General features: G+C 40.5%; 2 protein-coding genes and 1 long non-coding RNA gene across 5 annotated transcripts; 2 read left to right on the top strand and 1 right to left on the bottom strand.

The window, feature by feature from the left end:
* Positions 1-118: 118 nt before the first annotated feature.
* Positions 119-10125, top strand: LOC141758309 (interferon-induced GTP-binding protein Mx-like). 3 transcript variants are annotated; one of them, XM_074619697.1, is made up of 13 exons: positions 119-215; positions 777-912; positions 4068-4205; positions 4777-4931; positions 5064-5202; positions 5305-5503; positions 6488-6566; positions 6655-6777; positions 6878-7019; positions 7150-7308; positions 7409-7485; positions 7572-7799; positions 9309-10125. In XM_074619697.1, exons 3-13 carry the CDS (start codon positions 4100-4102, stop codon positions 9672-9674), a joined length of 1773 nt encoding a protein of 590 aa, XP_074475798.1. In that variant the 5' UTR covers positions 119-215; positions 777-912; positions 4068-4099; the 3' UTR covers positions 9675-10125. The 3 variants fall into 3 exon arrangements, with proteins under 3 accessions (XP_074475798.1, XP_074475878.1, XP_074475706.1); XM_074619777.1 differs by lacking the exon at positions 777-912 and having other exon boundaries at positions 140-215; XM_074619605.1 differs by lacking the exons at positions 119-215; positions 777-912 and adding an exon at positions 1189-2074.
* LOC141758770 (uncharacterized) lies at positions 9729-21764 on the bottom strand. The gene is made up of 2 exons (XR_012591946.1): positions 19449-21764; positions 9729-9828 (listed from the first exon to the last, which is right to left on the bottom strand). It is a non-coding gene; the product is annotated as an uncharacterized LOC141758770 (long non-coding RNA).
* LOC141758503 (interferon-induced GTP-binding protein Mx) lies at positions 12029-18166 on the top strand. The gene is made up of 12 exons (XM_074620040.1): positions 12029-12410; positions 13675-13812; positions 13917-14071; positions 14408-14546; positions 14645-14843; positions 14961-15039; positions 15121-15243; positions 15904-16045; positions 16973-17131; positions 17254-17330; positions 17416-17673; positions 17772-18166. Exons 1-12 carry the CDS (start codon positions 12170-12172, stop codon positions 17994-17996), a joined length of 1935 nt encoding a protein of 644 aa, XP_074476141.1. The 5' UTR covers positions 12029-12169; the 3' UTR covers positions 17997-18166.
* Positions 21765-21958: the final 194 nt, after the last annotated feature.

Below are 21958 nucleotides of genomic sequence, written 5' to 3'. Positions count from 1 at the left end.
CTCTAAATTGCCCGTAGGTGTGAATGTGAGCGTGAATGGTTGTCTGTCTCTATGTGTCAGCCCTGTGATAGGCTGGCGATCTGTCCAGGGTGTACCAACTGATATTGATTTTTTAGGTGAACCTTTCTTTTAGGAGGCTAAAATACGTTTTGCTGCTGCCCCTGTCCACAGCACGCTTTGAGCCTGTGCTGGTACTCCTGTCTGCTTCTGTCTGGGTAAGTACCTCATACAACCCCACTTCAAAACACCACAACTATCACTTTAAGAGATCCGTTAAAGTTGCACTTATCAATATTTTTAATATTAATGGAAAAAAATGCTATGTAATGTGAAAGTATTGCTCGCCATTGACGAGACACAGACATCCGTCCCTTCAAGGCTACAAAGCATTTAAAGGGAACAAAAGCTTTTTGTGATTTTTCCTCAACTTATATGTGTTATGGTGTCAGACATGCATGTTAAACATTGTCAAAGACCCAAAACTTGAGGCGAATGCTGAGAGAAATGCTGCTCTGTACGGCTTGTTTGGAATTTGCTCTTTACTTATAAACATGCCTCTTCTCCAGGCTCAACTCTCACCTACTAAGTTTGTGCCAGTCTGCAGTGTTGATAATTGTCAATGGTTTAGTTGCTTAATGTTGGCATTTGCAATTATTTTTTTTAGCGTTTGGCGGACCTATTATGCTTATTTTCAGGTTCATACTTGTGCTGCAGCACCTCTTTTCAGCCTCGGTCTGAAACGCTCTGTTTGACCTCCTCACTCATCGTTAATCCAGGAATTGACACAGGATGTCCTCTCTAACTGAAGATGAAGAAAGAAAGAAAGGAGAGGAGTGGTACGGGAAGATAAGCTACCAGGACTATGTGGAAAAGCTGGAAGACCCTGCAGATGTGAAGGAAATATTAGAGAAGGTACAGTATACAAAATTCGTATTAGTTATCTAGTCATATTTGCTCCATTTCTACCCACTGCAGCTTTAAGGACACTTCAAGTTCAAAGTAAAAACCAAGATGCTATAGTGTGCTGAGCAGTGGCGGCTGGTGGAAGTTTTCTAGGTAGGGTGGTGCCACATCCAATCAATTTCAGCAAACATTATCCACATTATTGTGAAATTTTTGCCCAGTGATGCCAAAAATATACTGCCTACTGTTCAGACACCTGAATGTACATAAGCATGGGACTCAGGTGCCATGTGGAGTAGAGATAGTAATACTGGTGTTATCCTACTGTGTAAATAAATATTGACAATTTGTATAATTTATCATTATTATTATTATTATTATTATTATCAGTAATGTTTTTTTTGTGTGTGGCTGTCTGGCTCAGGCGCCCTCTATTGGCCGGCTGAGGCTGGTGAATGATCAGACCTACTGCACTGAGGAGTTGTTGTTTTTTATCAAATGTAAATCATACATTGTGAATATTTGGTCAAACAATAATAACTCTGTCTTGCTGCAATCTTCTGCAGTATCCATAATGTGTAACATTAAAACTGTAGTGGGAATATCTCTCACAATTCATCCGCTCTGTTGCTGTTTGTCACAAGAAAAGTCAAGGAAACGAAACCTAACATTACTTTCGATTTCCCCTTTTCCTCTGCAATTTCCTGAAGTATATCAGCTGGTGTCATCTAGACCTGGTCTGTCTCACCCTCGTTTCTGCATCCGAGCAGCTACACAGATATCATCATCATCATTACGAGCAAAGACAAGACAAGGAAACAAAACCTAACTGGTTGGAGAAGCTCACTGCAGAGTAAGCTTTGGGCGGATTCACTGAAGTTTCCATCTACAGTTCATTGCAAGTCATTGCACTGAATATGACTGTTATCTAGCTGTTTTTTATTGCTAATTTAAAACCTAGTTACAGTAGAAGACGTCGTCAGCATGAACACTTTGAACCAGCAGTATGAGGAGAAGGTGCGTCCCTGCATCGACCTCATCGACTCTCTCCGCTCTCTGGGTGTAGAGAGGGACTTGGCGCTGCCTGCTATCGCCGTGATTGGAGACCAAAGCTCGGGGAAGAGCTCCGTGTTGGAGGCGCTGTCAGGGGTGGCTCTGCCCAGAGGGAGTGGTAAGATACAGACAGCTGGAGAAAAGAAACTATCTATCTATCTATCTATCTATCTATCTATCTATCTATCTATCTATCTATCTATTTATCTGTCTATCTATCTATCTATCTATCTATCTATCTATCTATCTATCTATTTATCTATCTATCTATCTATCTATTTATCTGTCTATCTATCTATCTATCTATCTATCTATCTATCTATTTATCTGTCTATCTATCTATCTATCTATCTATCTATCTATCTATCTATCTATCTATCTATTTATCTATCTATCTATCTATCTATTTATCTGTCTATCTATCTATCTATCTATCTATCTATCTATCTATCTATCTATCTATCTATCTATCTATCTATCTATCTGTCTATCTATATGACTTTATAATGATGGGTGTACAACCTTAAAAGTTGCTTAACGTTACACAAGTTATGGGATAATTAATTAGTATGGAAGTTTTTATTGGACTTTATTAGTTGTAACCCACAGATGCACAAATGTGTAGATATAACTTGACATGTAAACCTTAAAATACGTATTTACAGAGTAAGTTATGCGTATTTGCAAATCGCCTTGTATTTTTGTGGATGTGACTTTACACAACACAAATACAAAAATACATGTTTGTGGATAGTGAAATATTTGCAGATCATGGTACACATTTGTGGAATGTCTTCTGTGGGTTACAACTAATAAAGTCCAATAAAAACTTCCATACACAAGTGCCATTGGGTCGAATAAATAAAAAGAAAAGAACATTTAGAAAAGTAATCAGTAAGACCATCAGTATCAGATCATATTTAAAGCAGTCATTGATTTTTTTGTCCAGGGGAAGCAAGAACCACAACAAGCTGGAAAAGACTGCTAGATTACTAGATTACTATTACTATTATTATTTATCAAACATTGACTGGATGCTGTGTAGTGGGAAATCATGTCAGGGTGGTCTCTCAGCATAGAGACAACCAGGATGAAGAATCTCCTCAAATGTTTTCAGAAACATCTTGTAGTGTACTAATTAGCCTTGTCTTTCTTTGCTCATAATGATGATGATTATCTGTGTAGCTGTTCGGATGCAGAATATACTTCAGGAAGTGCAGAGGAAAAAGGAAATGGAAAGTTATGTTAGGTTTCGTTTCCTTGACTTTCTTGTGACAAACAAGGATGAATTGTAAGAGATATCCCCACTACAGTTTTAATTTTACACATTATTTATACTGCAGTAGACTGCAGCAGGACATAATTATTATTGTTTGAGCAAAATATTCACAATGTAGATTTATTGGTTAAAAAAAACCCTCCTTAGTGCAGTAGGTCTGCTCATTCACCAGCCTCAGCACACTATAGCATCTTTACTTTATTAAGAAGAAGTTGAGAACTTTAAGTGTCCTTAAAGCTGCAGTGGGTAGAAATGGAGTAAAAAAAAATATTTTTATAAAACGGTCACTATATCCTGACAGTAGTGCATGAGACAGGTAATCTGAAAAATATCACGTGTCCTCTGTGTCCTCCGGTGTCCTCCGGTGCTCCTAACGGCATCTGCAAGATTTCACAGACCGGAGGAAAAGAACCAATCAACCGAGCTGGAGTCTTGTTGTTACTGAGCAGCTGTCAATCACTCCCAAACTCAAACTAGGCAGCGCTGAGCAAATATGCATTAATATTCTGTTACTGTAATGCCTATTCCTCTCCTCAGATGTTTGTGAAAACATCTGAGGTAGTCGTAGTGTCGTAGTGTACTGTTGAGCTGTAAAATGAGAAAGTTTGTGACCCGGCAGCCATGTTGAGATCAGTTGAGGAAATACCAACACCAACCAGAGCAAACTTTCTCATTTTACAGCTAAACGGTACATTTTATTTGTGATCTAACTTTTTTTATTTTAAAAGATTTCTGTGCTATCTGAGATATCTTGCTGCTTTTCATCATTTCACCAAGTATACTGGATTTCACTTTGACTCTTCCTCTCTTTTTCCACTCTTCTGTAATTCAGGCATCGTGACAAGATGTCCTCTCGAACTGAAGATGAAGAGAAAGAAAGAAGGAGAGGAGTGGCACGGGAAGATAAGCTACCGGGAGTACGAGGAAGATATAGAAGACCCTGCAGATGTGGAGAAAAAGATTAGAGAAGGTACCGTATACAGCATTCTTAAATGTTCCTATCAAAAGACAAGTATTGCAGGAAGTTAAATATACTACGAGGAGTTTTTAACTGGTTATGAAACAGTCTCAATTTAACACTGATGCCTCTATATGTCCTACATAAGCAAACAAGACTGTCTTTCCCCGGGTCGGATTCCCAGTGGGCAACCTTTGCGTTTTGAAAAGTGAAGCCAACAGCCAGCAGGGGAGACTCCTCTGGTTGCAAAAAGAAGTCTGATTGTATAGAAAATATGAGAAAATGAGCCTACTTCATGATCACATAGCCATAAATAAATACATTACCTCATCGCTATAACGGTTGTGTTTCAAAAAGAAAAATGTTTTTTAAAAGTAAGTTGCGTCTTTCTTTCACTCGCTTCCAAAGCAAATGCACGCTCTAGCCAGATCAAGAGCACGAGGCAGTGGTGCTCATGGAAACACTACCGCTTTTGTCCACAGGGGGCGCCAAAATCAACACAAAGTGTTGCTTTTAGGGGAGTTTTATTTGCTTTGGGTTAGGGTTAACCCAAATGTAATCATTATACATCTTCTGTCTCCAGCTCAGGATAGTATGGCCGGGGTTGGGGTGGGGATCAGTAATGAACTCATCAGTCTGGAGATCGCCTCTCCTGATGTTCCAGACCTGACGCTCATTGACCTGCCCGGCATCGCCAGGGTGGCTGTAAAGGGACAACCTGAGAACATTGGAGAGCAGGTATGCTAGTTCAGCACTCAGTACTTTGGTCCAAAGTAAAATATCTCGTGGGTACCCATAGAATCCAAATGGTGCTTTGATAGTTGTACCGTTGTAATGTTATAATCATACACTATGAATTAATACTTTCAGATAAAGCAACTGATCCAGACGTTCATCAAAAAACAAGAAACCATCAGCTTGGTGGTTGTTCCATGCAACGTGGACATAGCAACCACAGAGGCTCTGAAGATGGCACAGGAGGTGGATTCTGATGGAGAGAGGACTTTGGGTAAATAGAGGAGCTGATTTTTAATAAAGGAGCACTTGGACAAGTTACTTGACTTTTCAATAGTTCACTCTCTGTTTGTCCTACTCTCTCTCTCTCTTTCAGGTATCTTGACCAAGCCTGACCTGGTGGACAAAGGCACAGAAGACACGGTGGTTGAAATTGTCCGTAATGAGGTCATCGAACTGAAGAAGGGCTACATGATCGTCAAGTGTAGGGGTCAGAAGGAGATCACAGACAAGGTGTCTCTTACTGAGGCAATAGAAAGAGAGAAAGAATTCTTCCACAGTCATGTGCATTTCAAGTAAGTTCATTATTTTTAGGTAATTGACCCTTCCGAAGTCCCGCCCCTTTTCGCTCTGTGCTCCAATAATAGTTGAGCAGGCTTGGAACCCGGCAGAACCTCGGTCAACTTTCCCCTTTTCTGTTGGGTTAAACATTCAATTCAATTCAATTCAATTTATCTTTATATAGCGTCAAATCATAACAGAAGTTATACATGTACTATATGCTACGTCTGTTCAAAGGTAACATTACTAAGTCGCATTACATTGGTGTCACAATCTTCACGGACACATTACATTGTCTACAGTCACAGCTACTATGAGGAACTTTAATTTTGTGTTGATTTTGGCGGTAGGGCTGTCACACTAACTGCAGTATTGACAAGCCAACAGCAGGGGATGGCAAGACCGGCGGGACCGTCTTCTCTCCCTATACCTGCTTCAGCCTTCGATTCATCCAGAGCAAGTACTCTACCCAGTGTTGACATCTCTCTGCTCTCAGAGGGAGGCGGGGTCACGCGTCATCAACGCGTCATCAGCGCGTCATCAACGCGTCATCAACGCGTCATCAACGCGTCATCAACACGTCATCAGTTACACTGCGCATGTGTTATACCCTGTGGTCTTAATGCTCAGGTTGATCGGAATCCTTAAAAAAATTCCTCAATCCGGATAATGATGCGGATCGCCACCAAAATCTAACAGATTGTTCATTGTGCCACACCCCACCCCTCCAACAAATGTAATTCAAATCCATTGCAAACTCTTGGAGTAATCCTGCTAACAGAAGGACAGACAGACAAACCAACGCAGTGAAAACATTACTCTAACAATAAAGCTTAGTTATACAGCACTAAAATCAGGATAAATAAAGTAATTTGCAAGAAAAAAGTTGCAGCCCTATTTGGCGGTCCCCGTGGACAAAAGCGGTAGTGTTTCCAAGCACCAGATTCTCTTTAGAAAACCTCTCATTTGTCTACTTTAACATTTTATTTTTGCTGTAGGATTCTCTGTGATGAAGGCCATGCCACTGTTCCTAAACTGGCGGAAAAACTCACCCTTGAGCTGGTGCATCACATCCAGGTAAATACCTCTTCGTGCTTCACCTTAGTGGTTCACTTCAGATTACCGACTTCAGGTGTTAAAGGTTTGACCCGTGTGTGATTTGCAGAGATCTCTGCCTCGACTGGAAGAGCAGATAGAGAAGAAACTAACAGAGACTCAGGCAGAGCTGGACAAATGTGGCAATGGACCCCCACCTGACGCAGCTGAGAGACAAGGTTTCCTCATTGATGTGAGTTCACCAGTAGACACTTGGAGAACGCTGCACCTCCTCGATTTGAGCTTCTGAAAAATAATAATTTGTCCTCCTCTTTTATTTGAACCTGTTTCAGAGAGTGGCAGCATTTACACAGGATGCTATCAACCTCACCAATGGGGAGGAACTCAGATTTGGAGGAAGGATGAATATCTTTGCCACACTCAGAATAAAGTTTGCGTTATGGAAAGATATCATAGAGCTCTCTGGATTAACATGTAAGTGCATTAACCATGTGGCCATTACAAAACTGTAACCTAATATGTAAAGTAAACTACTGAGCAAGATAGTAAGACTGCTATATTGACCACTATAACCAAGTGTTGACCTTCTTTATTCCTATTGCAGTCAACCAGAATATTGAGAGAGAGGTGGCTCAGTACGAACGAACGTACCGTGGAAGAGAACTGCCGGGGTTCATCAGCTTCAAGACCTTTGAGGGCATGGTCAAGGAGCAGATCAAACAGCTGGAAAGCCCTGCTGTCCTGAAACTCAAGGAAGTGTCAGGCATGTCTTATAATGATGCTACAATGATTGCAGGAATATGTGAGACCTTCAAGTTATTATTCAATCTTATATTGTTTGATTTGTATTTTCTTTCTTTTAGAAATCGTGAAGAAGGAGCTGTTTGAGTTGGCACAGAGAAGCCTGGTTGGATTTCCTAACCTCATCAGAACAGCTCAGGTATCATCTTCATAGCACATTGCTACTGTATACATACGTCTAAACATTGTTGAATATTTACTGATAATTTTGTATGTCCTTTTTAGATGAAGATTGAAGCCATCAGAAAGGAGAAGGAGGCTGCAGCAGAGTCCATGCTGAGGACTCAGTTCAAGATGGAGTTGATTGTTTACACTCAGGACAGCACATACAGCAAGAAGTTAGGGAAGCGGAAGAAGGAAGAGGAACAGCAAGTGAGGACAAGCACCAGCAGCACTCATGACAGTGGGGCCACCCTGAAAGAGATGGTTAAACACCTTAAATCCTATTACCAAGTAAGTGTAATCTACATGCTGTACATTTTATTTTTTGTGCCTCGCAGCATTTAATTCATCACACGTATTTTAGATACCGTATGAAGGTAGGAAAGAAAACAAACATTTATTTTAATCAGGACTTCCTCCCATTGCATGCACATTCTTCTTTTTTCTTTTTTTGAAGGTGGCGTTCAAATATATTTTATTATCAGACTACAGGTACATGGTTAATAGGGCTGGAACGATACACCTATCTCCCGATTCGATACTATCAAGATACTTGGGTGCAGATTCTATCTGTATTGTGATTTTAAAGTATGGCGATATTACAAGTATTGCGATTCGATAGTACGATTTATTGCGATTTTTGTTAACTTTTTTAACACTAGACCATGGGAAAAAGTTGAATCATACACTTCTAGGGACTTTTACTTTGGAAAATATCTAAATTAATACAGTAAAAATTAGGGTCAGGTTAGCATTTTCAGCATGTATGTAGTCAGAGATGTCCTGAAGTCAAATATAGTAAAGTCATTGTCAGGCATTACTTATAAATTTATTTCCAGCACCCCAAAAATCAAAGAATAGACATTTCCCTCACAAATTAATGGTATTTTCTTTTTAATTTATAAGGGACATGTAATGTTTTATACTTTGGTGAATATAATCCAATCAATCTTATTTCCATATACGTATTTTGTATATACAGTTCCTTTTGTTAACACCTTCCGCTAACTTTGCCAAGTCCGTCGCTAGCTCTCCCATCAGCTCCGTTCTCTTTAAACATCCATGTTCAGCTCCATCGGGGCCGTTTGAATGCATTTAACATAAATGTCAGTATATGGGTGCTCTACAGTTGTAGCTTTGGCTGATTTGACCACGGAGATGAGAGTGACGGCTGGCTTGACCGCACGTTACCGCAATACGATAACGTGTCCTGTCCGTGACAGAGTTAGCATGCAGCTTTAGCCGTGATGTCTAGCTGTGCTTTTCCTTCAATGTGTGAAACCCAAAGTGTTTCCATTCTTTACTGTATCTGTAGTGTTTACCACTTTAGATTTAAAATGTGAGCGTGCAGGTCGTATTCACGCCGACCCTCCACCGTTGTCTACGTCCTCGTTGCGTCCGGCTACAGTTTGTTTTGATTGACTGATACAGAACGGATATGACGTCACGTTACTCAGACTACAACAATGAAAGCGGTAACTTCCTTTTACCTCTGCATAGACTCAAATGAAGCAAATATATTTATTGTGGCATTAAAAAATAAATTAAATTAAAGAAATAATGGTTCAAATATTATTTTGTTGGCAGCTAAACATAGATATACTGTATGAGGAGTATAAATGGCAGTAGAAAACAATTTAATGTAAAAAATGAAGCAGAGTGGATCATTTCTAACAACTTATAACCAGTATAAACCATGTCCACTATCCGTATAGTCTGAATATATATATAACATAAACAGATACAGATACAGATAGTAGCTTTGCATTACAGCTCGATTTTGTCTTCTCCAAACCACAGATTGCTGGCCAGCGTCTGGCAGACCAGATCCCGCTGGTGATCCGCTACCAGATGTTGCAGGAGTCTGCCACCCAGCTGCAGAGGGAGATGCTGCAGATGCTTCAAGACAGGGAGAAAACGGAGGCCCTGCTTCAAGAGGACTCTGGCATAAAAACCAAGAGGATCCACCTTCAGAATCGCCTCAAACGCCTGTTAAAGGCGCGCATTCTGCTGACTGATTTTAGTATGAACATATACAACTTCAGCCCAGGGCACAAGTCTGGTCTCAACAATGGTTACGACACAACAGACACCCTAATCCCCACATCCACCCCTGCAAAAAAATCAAAAAGAAACAGAGGAGAGATTTCTGCTGAGGTTTATTAACCCTCTGAGACCAACAATAGCCCGTTTTGTCTTTTTTAGGGGAGACAGGGGGTCTTTAGGGGGAGATAGCAGGTCAACAGTTGATGTCACATAGAAGTGGTGTACATCATACCTCGCTAATGCCAAATCCTGCTTCGTAGTACAGGCCTCAGGCCTGAGCTATTCAATTTTTGATCTCATGACACACAGCAGCAGACGCCCTAAACAGGATTGTAGTTTAGAAGGAATTTGTTTTCATTTATTTTCAACTTCAATTTCAATAACAGTTTCTTGGTGGTTTGTTTTTTATTTTTGTTTCATTCTGTAAATTGTATTTAAAGTGTTTTTGGCAGGTTGTTTTTTATAGAATAGAATAGAATGCCTTTATTGTCATTGCACACATTGTAAAACGGAATTTGCTATGTTTATGGAACTGTGTCAATTCAAATTAAGAATAAATTCTCCTTTTCAACCTGGTGTCTTTGATTTTTAATGTCATTATATTCAAATATTTCTTTACATTGTAAAAAGCTGACCACGAGCTTCTTCAGGCGCTATCACAAACAATCATAAAACTGTCTTTATCTTACCGCATGTTAATAAGAGTTGATTCAAAAGAGTTGGAGTGGAGGGATATAATCTCTCTTGAGCTTTAGGTTTCACATTGGAAAATATCTATTAAATTATCAGAACTGATCATGAACGAATCTTGTGCTATTCGAGGAAATGGTATTTACTAGGGCTGTCAATTGATTAAAATATTTTATCGTGATTAATCGCACGATTGTCCATAGTTAATCGTATATTTTTTATCTGTTCAAAATGTACCTTAAAGGGAGATTTATCTTTCTCTTATCAACATTGGAGTAGGCAAATATGCTTGCTTAATGCAAATGTATGTATGTTTTTATTATTGGAAATCAATTAACAACACAAAACAATGACAAATATTGTCCAGAAACCCTCACAGGTACTGCATTTACCATAAAAAAATATGCTAAAATCATAACTTGGGATACTGCAGCCCAACAAGCAACAGCTGTCAGTGTGTCAGTGTGCTGACTTGACTTGCCCCAAACTGCATGTGATTATCATAAAGTGGGCATGTCTGTACAGGGGAGACTCGAGGGTACCCATAGAACCCATTTACATTCACATATCTTGAGGTCAGAGTTTGCGAGTGACTGACAGCTGCTCAGAGATGACAGGCTCCAGCTCGGCTCTGTTTGGTTGTTTTCCTCTGGACACGGGAGGATACAGAGGCACCAGATTTTTTCTGATTTACCGTCAGAATATAGTGATCATTAAAGGGACTGTTTGTAAGATTCAGAAATTGGTTGTAACAGCAACACCTGTGGCCGTTAAGTCAACGAAAGTAGGCGTCCTGTTGCTCGCGCTCGCCCGTGTGTACACACTACCTGAATGTGAGCGAGCATCCGTCATAACAGTGAGGCGACACACGTCAGCTAAAACAACAATATTACTCTATATTTCAGCTGCTTGGCAGTAATGTTAGCTGACCAGACGAAGGTCTCTCCATGAATCACTACTGATCCTAGTGTTGGCTTTTCCTGCTTCAGCCTCCCAACTGTGGCCGGAGGAAACAGGGGAGACACCGGAGTTTTGGTCGGAGACGATAACGTTTCTCGCTGCGGAGCCCCGTCACTTCACAAGACACGGGAAACCTCTGTTGGTCTGGAGGAGCTGCAGCATTTATTTCTGCACAAACGTCCACTGTACATTCACTAGATATTCTCAGAGCTACTTACTCTTCTGCAGTGTGTAGTGTACGCGCATGCACATGTAGAGGTGGAGCGATCTGAGTGAAGGCAAGCAGGCAGGCAGAGGAGCAGCGGAGCAAAGTACAGCAGAGACTCCGGCCCTGGAGACCAAAGCTACGGTCTCCTCCGCGTCCTCCGACCGTGGCCAACACCGTTTTGCAAGACGGGCTTCACTAGATAGAACTTTGCGATTTTGGTGCTTCCGTGTAGTTTGTGTTGGAGTCTTGTCTGAACAGCATAGCCACACGTGAGCGCGCATGGGACACCGACCCGGATTTATTTATACATGTAAGAAGTTAAAAACACCTTCTTTTTTTTATCATACTTGCTCCATTTCTACCTACTGCTGCTTTAATGCATGAGTGCAGCACATACCTCATACCTGGCCACCTGCCTGGCCTGCTGCTGCTTAACCATCCATCCTCTTCCTGTTCATGTCCTTTAATCTGCATGACATGGGGTGGTGCAAATGTTGTATGATGATTTCTCCCCTGGTAGATGAATCTACGTGCAGCATCCGCTCATCATGCCAAAGAAATGAAAGTGAAGGAAAAGGCTCAAACGAAACCTAAGGTCACCTAACTTTCGTTTCCTTTTTCACCTGAATCCCTGAGTCAGAGGTTGGCATCAGTCTCACTCTCGTTTCTGCATCCGAGCAGCAGCTGCATTGTAGACTCGTATAACTATCGGACATCATTAGTTTCACTGAATAGAACTTTCATCGAGAGGTGTTTTATGCCTTTTATTTTTAAAACACAGTTTCTTTCCAGGACAGAAGACGTCGTCAGCATGAACACTCTGAACCAGCAGTATGAGGAGAAGGTGCGTCCCTGCATCGACCTCATCGACTCTCTCCGCTCTCTGGGTGTAGAGAGGGACTTGGCGCTGCCTGCTATCGCCGTGATTGGAGACCAAAGCTCGGGGAAGAGCTCCGTGTTGGAGGCGCTGTCAGGGGTGGCTCTGCCCAGAGGGAGTGGTAAGATACAGTCAGCTGGAGAAAAGAAACTATCTATCTATCTATCTATCTATCTATCTATCTATCTATCTATATATCTATCTATCTATCTATATATCTATCTATATATCTATCTATATATCTATCTATATATCTATCTATCTATATATCTATCTATATATCTATCTATATATCTATCTATATATCTATCTATATGAATTTATAATGATGGGTGTACAACCTTAAAAGTTGCTTAACGTTACACAAGTTATGGGATAATTAAGTTTCCCAAGTGCCATTGGGTTGAATTAATAAAAGGAAAGTAATCAGTAAGACCATCAGTATCAGATCATATTTAAAGCTGCAGTCATTGATTTTTTTTGTCCATGGGGCGCAAGAACCACAACAAGCTGGAAAAGATTGTATTATATTATTATTACTGTGAGCACGACTCCATTAGCCTTTAAACTGAGACTGAAATCTCCAAACCTGCATGGCTGGTTAACAACAATGACACGAAAACATGATCCACAACATTCCCTCTATTGTCTGGCACTATATCTAATAAAAGCATACAATGCCCAAAATTAATTTAAAGAGGACCTATTATGCGTTTTTTCAGGGGCATACTTGTATTTTGAGTTTCTACTAGAACATGTTTACATGCTTTAATTTAAAAAAAAAAAAAAAACGCTTTACTTTTCTTATTCTGGCTGTGCTGCAGCACCTCTTTTCACCCTCTGTCTGAAGCACTCCTCCTCTATTTGAGCCGAACCAAACACTTCGGGCCCTCCTCTAACTAGCTTTGTTTGATGGCGTGCCAAACTAGCCACTACGTAAATATGTTAGTTGGCAGGACTTGAATCAAGGTGTTTCAGGTTTCTGTTTTTATTACTGTGAGCAGGACTTCATTAGCCTTTAAACTGGGAGACGGAAATCAACAAACCTGCATGTCAGGTTTACAGCAAGGGCACGACAACATGATCCACAACATTCCTGTCATCTCTCTACTGTCTGGCACTATATCTAATGAAGGCATACAATGCCCAAAAATAATTTAAAGAGGACCTATTGTGCGTATTTTCAGGTGCAAATGTTGACAGTGGTGTTAGCCTTCTCCAGCATAATGTATTGTGCCTGGAACATATTTTGAAGATGTAATATTGATCCCACTTTTATAAAGATGATATCAGTGTTTTCTAAGATATCCTACTGCTTTTAATTTCACCAAGCACACTGGATTTTACATTTTCCCCTCATCATTATTCACTCTTCATAAATTCAGGCATCGTGACAAGATGTCCTCTCGAACTGAAGATGAAGAGAAAGAGAGAAGGAGAGGAGTGGTACGGGAAGATAAGCTACAAGGACTATGAGGAAGAGCTGAAAGAGCCTGCAGATGTGGAGAAAAAGATCAGAGAAGGTACAGTATACAAAACTCTTAAATTAGTATTGATGGAGCTACTGATTGTTTGTGATAAGAACTTCCATCCTGTAATCATCAAACATCGTGTCCTCTCTCTGCAGCTCAGGATCAAATAGCTGGGGTCGGAGTGGGGATCAGTGATGACCTCATCAGTCTGGAGATCGCCTCTCCTAATGTTCCAGACCTGACGCTCATTGACCTGCCCGGCATCACCAGGGTGGCTGTAAAGGGACAACCTGTGAACATTGGAGAGCAGGTATGCTAGTTCAGTGTCTCCAAAACACATTGTCAATAGTTTTCATAGGGACAACTTCTTTGGTAGAAAGTTGTTCCAAAGAAAAATATTGGCTTCGTAGGATATCTTACAAAAAGTTATTCCTCATATTTTATGCGTTTTCCTGCGAATGTCCAGCAACACGTGACACACGTGCTATGAAAATCTCTGAACACTTTCATGCCTTTACAGCCTCACAGTGGCCGCTAGAAGCAAAGCTACAGACTTTCAGTCCTGTTATCAATCATTATAGACTGAGGTGATTTTGGTAATTCTTCATCTTATAACTTGATGTACAATATGAATTAATACTTTCAGATAAAGAGACTGATCCACAAGTTCATCACAAAACAAGAAACCATCAGCTTGGTGGTTGTTCCATGCAACGTGGACATAGCAACCACAGAGGCACTGAAGATGGCACAGGAGGAGGATCCTGAAGGAGAGAGGACTTTGGGTAAATAGAGGAGCTGATTTTTAATAAAGGACCACTTGGACAAGTTACTTGACTTTTCGATAGTTCACTGTCTGTTTGTCCTACTCTCTCTCTTTCAGGTATCTTGACCAAGCCTGACCTGGTGGACAAAGGAACAGAAGACACGGTGATTGAAATTGTCCGTAATGAGGTCATCCACCTGAAGAAGGGCTACATGATCGTCAAGTGCAGGGGTCAGAAGGAGATCACAGAAAATGTGTCTCTTACTGAAGCAATAGAAAGAGAGAAAGAGTTCTTCAGTGGCCATATGCATTTCCAGTAAGTTCATTCTTTTTGGGTAATTGTAACGAATATTTTCATGGGGAAATATTAGTGCTGCGATTTGCATTTGTACCTGTAATATGCACTCACAGTAGCTTTTTATTCTTGCTGTAGCACTCTCTACGATGACGGCCATGCCACTGTTCCTAAACTGGCTGAGAAACTCACACTTGAGCTGGTGCATCACATCGAGGTGAATTTTTACTCCATCAAATTAACCGTTTAGGATACATTACTTTAGGTATAAAACTTCTGACCCATGTGTGATTTACAGAGATCTCTGCCTCGACTGGAAGAGCAGATAGAGGAAAAACTAGCACAGACTCAAGCAGAGCTGGAGAGATATGGCATTGGACCCCCGTCTGACGCCGCTGAGAGACTCTTCTTCCTCATTGATGTGAGCTCCCTCACTCTACATAACATTCACCTGACTACAAAGACAAATGCTCCCCACCATGTATGAATTTTGAATATTTGTTTAAGGGACAGTGTGTAGGATTTGGCGTCATCTAGTTCTGCGGTTGCAGATTGCAACCAACTGAGTACCCCACCGCTCACTACTCCCTTTCCAAGACTGCGGTAACGTGAGTCGCCGAGTGCAGAACTGTGGTAACGCCGTTCGACTCGCTCAGAGGCCATCCTTACCATAATAACCCTACTTTAAGAGCAACGAAAGTCAGATGGTTTTGCACTCTGCGTCTCACGTTACCGCAGTTTCACAAGCGTCTTGGAGAACTACTTTGTCCTTCATGTAACGTAAAAAATGTGAAAGGCTCTCTCTAGAGCCAGTGTTTGGTTTGTCCGTTCTGAGCTACTGTAGAAACATGGTGGATACCGTGAAGAGGACCTGCTCCCTATGTAGATATGAAGGGCTCATTCTAAGCTAACGAAAACACAACTATTCTTAGTTTTAGTTGATTATACACTAATGAAAATATAGTTTGGAATATTATATTCCATTTCTGCTGATAGATCCCCCGAAATGTTACACACTGTTCCTTTAAATAAACATAAACACCTGTAAATCAGCTGCTTCTGTCACATGTGTGTGCTGCAGAAAGTGACAGCATTCACTCAGGATGCCATCAGTCTGACTACGGGAGAGGAGCTCAAGTGTGGAGACAAGCTCAATGTCTTTTCTACGCTCAGGAGAGAGTTTGGGAAGTGGAACGCCCACCTGGAGCATTCAGGAGAAAACTGTGAGTGCATCATTTCAATCAGTGCTTGAAGTGGATAAAGTTAAGTGCCGGTATAAAAACGTATTCGCATGTTGGCGTGTGTATCGGCCCCTATCTTATTTCTATTTATTCATTATTTCTTTAAGCATGTTATACTGTGTCAGTCATAATCAGTTGTGATTTTATGCTATATTATTATACTTGGGCTATTCATCTTCTATAGTAGGCCTATAATACTCCAATAATATTCAAATGGAACATTATAGGGTTAAGGAGCAGTGGCCCAGTCAGGATGCCTTTACATATTATACAGATACACATTCTCAATTTTCAACAGTGAATAAAAGATATTAGGAGATATTGGGTTTTTGACTAAAAACTAAAATCTTTTTTGGACCATTATTATTACTAGTTAAATGGTTATTTTATTATTTATCACAGCCTTTGTCTGAACATTAAATTCTTCTGGAAATGTTTGCCCTGTAAAATCGTATTCTATAAATCAAAAGAGCAGATTCAGAAACCTTTTAAATAATGTTTCATTAATTATATTTGTTCACAAATAAAAAAAAAAGGTATGATGAAAAGTTCTCCAATGATTTTACAAAAAGGACGTGAACATCGTATTGATAAATTACAGCACCCTCGTTCTCAACTCCCCTGTGCCGTGCGTCGGCTCGTCCAGATGCTCTTCACATAGTTTTTATGTTTATACGGCGCTGCGCCGTTATGAATCGCCATTATGAGTCTCACAGAGAACCTGATATGGAGAGGGCAGCTTAGAGTACCGGCAGCTTGTGAGAAGTTCTAGTACGCAAAGAAAAAGTCACATTACGCCAAGCGGTAAAATGTAGAAGTGTCGGTCCACACCACACCAGAGCACTGATTTCGATCTGGTCTACAGCGGTCCATCAGAAGGACTCTGAAATGTACATTTTTGTGTTGCAGTTAACAAGAAGATTGAGAGAGAGGTGGAGGGATATGAAGAGAAGTACCGTGGAAGAGAACTGCCGGGCTTCATCAACTACAAGACCTTTGAGGTCATGGTCAAGGAGCAGATCAAACAGCTGGAAGAACCAGCTGTCAAGAAACTCAAGGATATAGCAGGTATATTATTGAATATATGACAGATTTATCCAATAATATGTTTTTCTTTATTAGTCTTTTCTTACCATGCAGCCACCAGTTGTGGAGATCCCGTTGCTGTATCTTATTTCCATTTCTTCCAGATGCTGTGAGGAAGGTGTTCATACAGCTGGCCCAAAGTAGCTTCATTGGATTTCCTAACCTCATTAAAACAGCCAAGGTAGCCATCTTCTACGAGTGTCTCGAAATGTAATTTGCATAATTTTTCTGGCTGTGTTCAGACTGACCAGAATCGTATTTTCTAGGTAAAGATCGAAAATATCAAGCAGGACAAGGAGACCACCGCCGAATTCATGCTGAGAACCCAGTTCAAGATGGAGCTGATTGTCTACTCTCAGGACAGAACCTACAGCAGCAGTCTGAGTGAAAGGAAGAAAGAGGAGGATGAGGATGAAGACAAACAGGAAGGCACAAAACATTGTAAAGAAAAGAGTGTTGTGTACCGCATGGATAATCATGCAACACTTCAGGAGCTGATGTTGCACCTTAAATCATATTACAAAGTAAGTTTTAATGTAGACAAAGACAATGACAGGAGGGTTTTTAGACCTTCGTTCTGCCCTCATTTGTCAAACCTTTTATTTTATTTTTCCTCCTCCAGATTGCCGGCCAGCGTCTCGCTGACCAGATCCCGCTTGTGATCCGCTACCAGATGTTGCAGGAGTCTGCTGTCCAGCTGCAGAGGGAGATGCTGCAGATGCTTCAGGACAAGGAGAATATGGAGTTCCTGCTGAAGGAGGACTGTGACATTGGCAGCAAGAGGGCCGGTTTGCAGAGTCGCCTTAAACGTCTCATGAAGGCCCGCACATACCTGGTGGAGTTCTAGAGGAGGTCAGGATGAGTCTACTGTACTTCTTTCATTTGTCAAATACAATTGTGGTTGAAGGATTGCTATACTATTATTTTTTTTTACTGTGTCCAGTGTAGAATGGACGCATTCGCTTTGTACTGTAATATGTATGTACTCTTATTGTCACTCCAAAAGAAAAAAAGAAACGCCTGTTATTTCATACGGCAAAAAATAGATCATAGGAGCACACTGTATAAGTCACATGCCATGTTTCCGAGATATCCCGAGTTTAATTCCTGCCAGAGAACATTATGACATATCATCCCCAGATTAGATTATTAACGTGCCAATACTTTGATTCTTTGTCCATTTAATCGCTGGACCGCTTTAATCAAACGGGAAATGAATGACTTTTTCAAATGCATTTTTTTCATATTTGTTTAAATACACTTGTTTGAATAAATAAAGAAACTTTGTCTAATTTGGCTATTCCAACTTGCTTTTAAAGGTAAGACTAGTCAATCTAACAATCTGTTCTCTTTAAATAAATATTGTAATATTTCATACATACATATTCTTGGCATGAATGATTAGTGACTTTAAAAAAAAATGAGGCAACATAAACATATACACTACTCCACAATGATCAAATCGAGTCCAACTAAAATCCATTAAGCCACAGTTTGTCTTATTGTAGCTGCCTGCTACTGTCTTCTTGCCCTTTGATTCTTGATGGATGTGGTAAACTTTGTATATCAGACTTGCCCATGAATACACACAAATAATGAGTATCATGATAAAACTACGTCCTTTAGCTCCCCCTTGTGGTTTTATAGACAAAATGGTAAATACAATCCTAGTTTCACAGCAAAACACAGGAGTTGTAATCCTTAATTATAAACACTCATAACAGATATTCTATTTAATGCATAAACATAACCAATCTTCCTCCATGTCATTGTCTGCATCAGTGATGTAAATACAAAGCTGATTCAGTCCTCGCTGTCAGTCCAGTAACTGTCCACCAATCATGAATATATAGTTGTTTTTTTCTGGTAATCATTAATTAATGATTTTCTCTTTATCAATAACTTATATTCCGGTGTTATATTGTATCTCTGGTGTGTCTCTCTTGCATACAGTGAATTTCCATCATGAAATTCTTGCAAACAGTATTTATGTAAGGGATAATGTACAGCTAGCGGGTCATTGTTGTGAAATAAACCCCGACAGGGCGATGCAGCGGTGGACCCCGATGCGTCCTGAAGGGGTTTATTTCACAACAATGACCCGCTAGCTGTACATTATCTCGCTTACTACACAGCTACTTACTTAAGTAATCAATAATTTGACACAAAAACGGTCCGCCAGAGTCCGACATCAGAACTGCGCCCATAGCAACGGTCTGTTATACATAGCAACGGTCTGCTTTAAAGAAAATTACAAACCGTAGAACGCCGTGATTGACCAATTAAAATCGAAAAAAACCTGAGCTATTATATTTGTGATCTCATGACAGACAGCAGCAGACACCCTAAACAGGATTGTAGTTTAGAAGGAATTTTTTTTTATTTATTTTCAACTTCAATTTCAATAACAGTTTCTTGGTGGTTTGTTTTTTATTTTTGTTTCATTCTGTAAATTGTATTTAAAGTTATTTTGGCAGGTTGTTTTTTTACAGAATAGAATAGAATGCCTTTATTGTCATTGCACACATTGTACAACAAAATTTGCTATTTATGTATAAACAGAAGGTCAAGACAATGTTAGAAAAAAACGTACATCTTAATCATATTCAAAGTATTTTAGGCAATATATTTTTTCATCATAGCGAATTCAATATTACACACGCACAACAAAACACTGTAAATGGACACAATACAAACTTGCAGAACTTTTAAACATGACATCATCTCTCACTCTTCTATGTGTAAATCTTCGTACACATGCCTGCATGTCTGCCTACATGCAGCCTATACAATGAAGGTTTGTTTCTAAAAATCTATTTACCACAACACTCTTTGCTTGTTGTTGCATTGCACGCTTTTGTAAAAACTGCTTACAATGAAGGGCTGCAGGAAAAAAACGAAAAGCTGCGAAGATAATCAGTGTAAACAGGACACACGGAAGATTTTCAAGGTGCATTCACAGAGCTTTTTATAGATGTTTATGGAACTGTGTCAATTAAAATGAAGAATAAATTGTCCTTTTCAACCTGGTGTCTTTGATTTTTAATGTCATTATATTCAAATATTTCTTTACATTGTAAAAAACTGACCACGAGCTTCTTCAGGCACTATCACAAACAAACATAAAACTTTCTTTATCTTACAGCATGTTAATAAGAGTTGATTCAAAGGAGTTGGAGCGGAGGGATATAATCTCTTTTGAGCTTTAGGTTTCACATTGGAAAATATCTATTAAATTATCAGAACTAATCATGAACGAATCTTGTGTTATTATAGGAAATGGTATTTACTAGGGCTGTCAATTGATTAAAATATTTTATCGTGATTAATCGCATGATTGTCCATAGTTAATCGTAAATTAATCACACATTTTTATCTGTTCAAAATGTACCTCAAAGGGATATTTATCTATCTCTTATCAACATGGGAGTGGGCAAATATGCTCGCTTTATGCAAATGTATGTATGTATTTATTATTGGAAATCAATAAACAACACAAAACACTGACAAATATTGTCCAGAAACCCTCACAGGTACTGCATTTAGCATGAAAAATATACTCAAATCATAACATGACAAACTGCAGCCCAACAGGCAACAACAGCTGTCAGTGTGTCAGTGTGCTGACTTGACTATGACTTGCCCCAAATTGCATGTGGTTACCGTAAAGTGGGCATGTCTGTAAAGGGGAGACTCGAGGGTACCCATAGGACCCATTTTCATTCACATATCTTGAGGTCAGAGTTTGCGAGTGATTGACAGCTGCTCAGAGACAACAGGCTCCAGCTCGGCTCTGATTGGTTGTTTTCCTCCGGACACCGGAGGATACAGAGGCACCTGATTTTTTTCTGATTTACCGTCAGAATATAGTGATCATTAAAGGGACCGTTTGTAAGAATCAGAAATTGGTTGTAACAGCAACACCTGCGGCCGTTAAGTCAACGAAAGTAGGCGTCCTGTTGCTCGCGCTCGCCCGTGTGCACGCGCTACCTGAATTTGAGCGAGCATCCGTCAAAACAGTGAGGCGACACACATCAGCTAAAACCACAATATCACTCTATATTTCAGCTGCTTGGCAGTAATGTTAGCTGACCAGACGGAGGTCTCTCCATGAATCACTGCTGATCCTAGTGTTGGCTCTTCCTGCTTCAGCCTCCCGACGCGGCCGGAGGGAACAGGGGAGACACCGGAGTTTTGGTCGGAGACGATAACGTTTCTCGCTGCGGAGCCCCGTCACTTCACAAGACACGGGAAACCTCTGTTGGTCTGGAGGAGCTGCAGCATTTATTTCTGCACAAACGTCCATTCACTAGATATTCTCAGAGCTACTTACTCTTCTGCAGTGTGTAGTGTACGCGCATGCACATGTAGAGGTGGAGCGATCTGAGTGAAGGCAAGCAGGCAGGCAGAGGAGCAGCGGAGCAAAGTACAGCAGAGACTCCGGCCCTGGAGACCAAAGCTACGGTCTCCTCCGCGTCCTCCGACCGTGGCCAACACCGTTTTGCAAGACGGGCTTCACTAGATAGAACTTTGCGATTTTGGTGCTTCCGTGTAGTTTGTGTTGGAGTCTTGTCTGAACAGCATAGCCACACGTGAGCGCGCATGGGACACCGACCCGGATTTATTTATACATGTAAGAAGTTAAAAACACCTTCTTTTTTTTATCATACTTGCTCCATTTCTACCTACTGCTGCTTTAATGCATGAGTGCAGCACATACCTCATACCTGGCCACCTGCCTGGCCTGCTGCTGCTTAACCATCCATCCTCTTCCTGTTCATGTCCTTTAATCTGCATGACATGGGGTGG

Source organism: Sebastes fasciatus, chromosome 1, assembly GCF_043250625.1.
Source record: "Sebastes fasciatus isolate fSebFas1 chromosome 1, fSebFas1.pri, whole genome shotgun sequence".
Classification (NCBI taxonomy): domain Eukaryota; kingdom Metazoa; phylum Chordata; class Actinopteri; order Perciformes; family Sebastidae; genus Sebastes; species Sebastes fasciatus.
Note: the sequence above shows the minus strand (reverse complement) of the source record. Positions and strands in the feature narration are given on the sequence as shown.

What these genes read in the sequence shown, in the direction of transcription:
- LOC141758309 (XM_074619605.1), top strand. Translation starts at nt 1,888, where the DNA reads ATGAACACTTTGAACCAGCAGTATGAGGAGAAGGTGCGTCCCTGCATC. An exon ending in TGATGGAGAGAGGACTTTGG is followed by an intron (nt 5,203 to 5,304) that starts GTAAATAGAGGA and finishes TCTCTCTTTCAG; the next exon opens with GTATCTTGACCAAGCCTGAC. An exon ending in ACCTCATCAGAACAGCTCAG is followed by an intron (nt 7,486 to 7,571) that starts GTATCATCTTCA and finishes TGTCCTTTTTAG; the next exon opens with ATGAAGATTGAAGCCATCAG.
- LOC141758503 (XM_074620040.1), top strand. Translation starts at nt 12,170, where the DNA reads ATGCCTTTTATTTTTAAAACACAGTTTCTTTCCAGGACAGAAGACGTC. An exon ending in AGTGGCCATATGCATTTCCA is followed by an intron (nt 14,844 to 14,960) that starts GTAAGTTCATTC and finishes TTCTTGCTGTAG; the next exon opens with CACTCTCTACGATGACGGCC. An exon ending in GACTCTTCTTCCTCATTGAT is followed by an intron (nt 15,244 to 15,903) that starts GTGAGCTCCCTC and finishes TGTGTGCTGCAG; the next exon opens with AAAGTGACAGCATTCACTCA.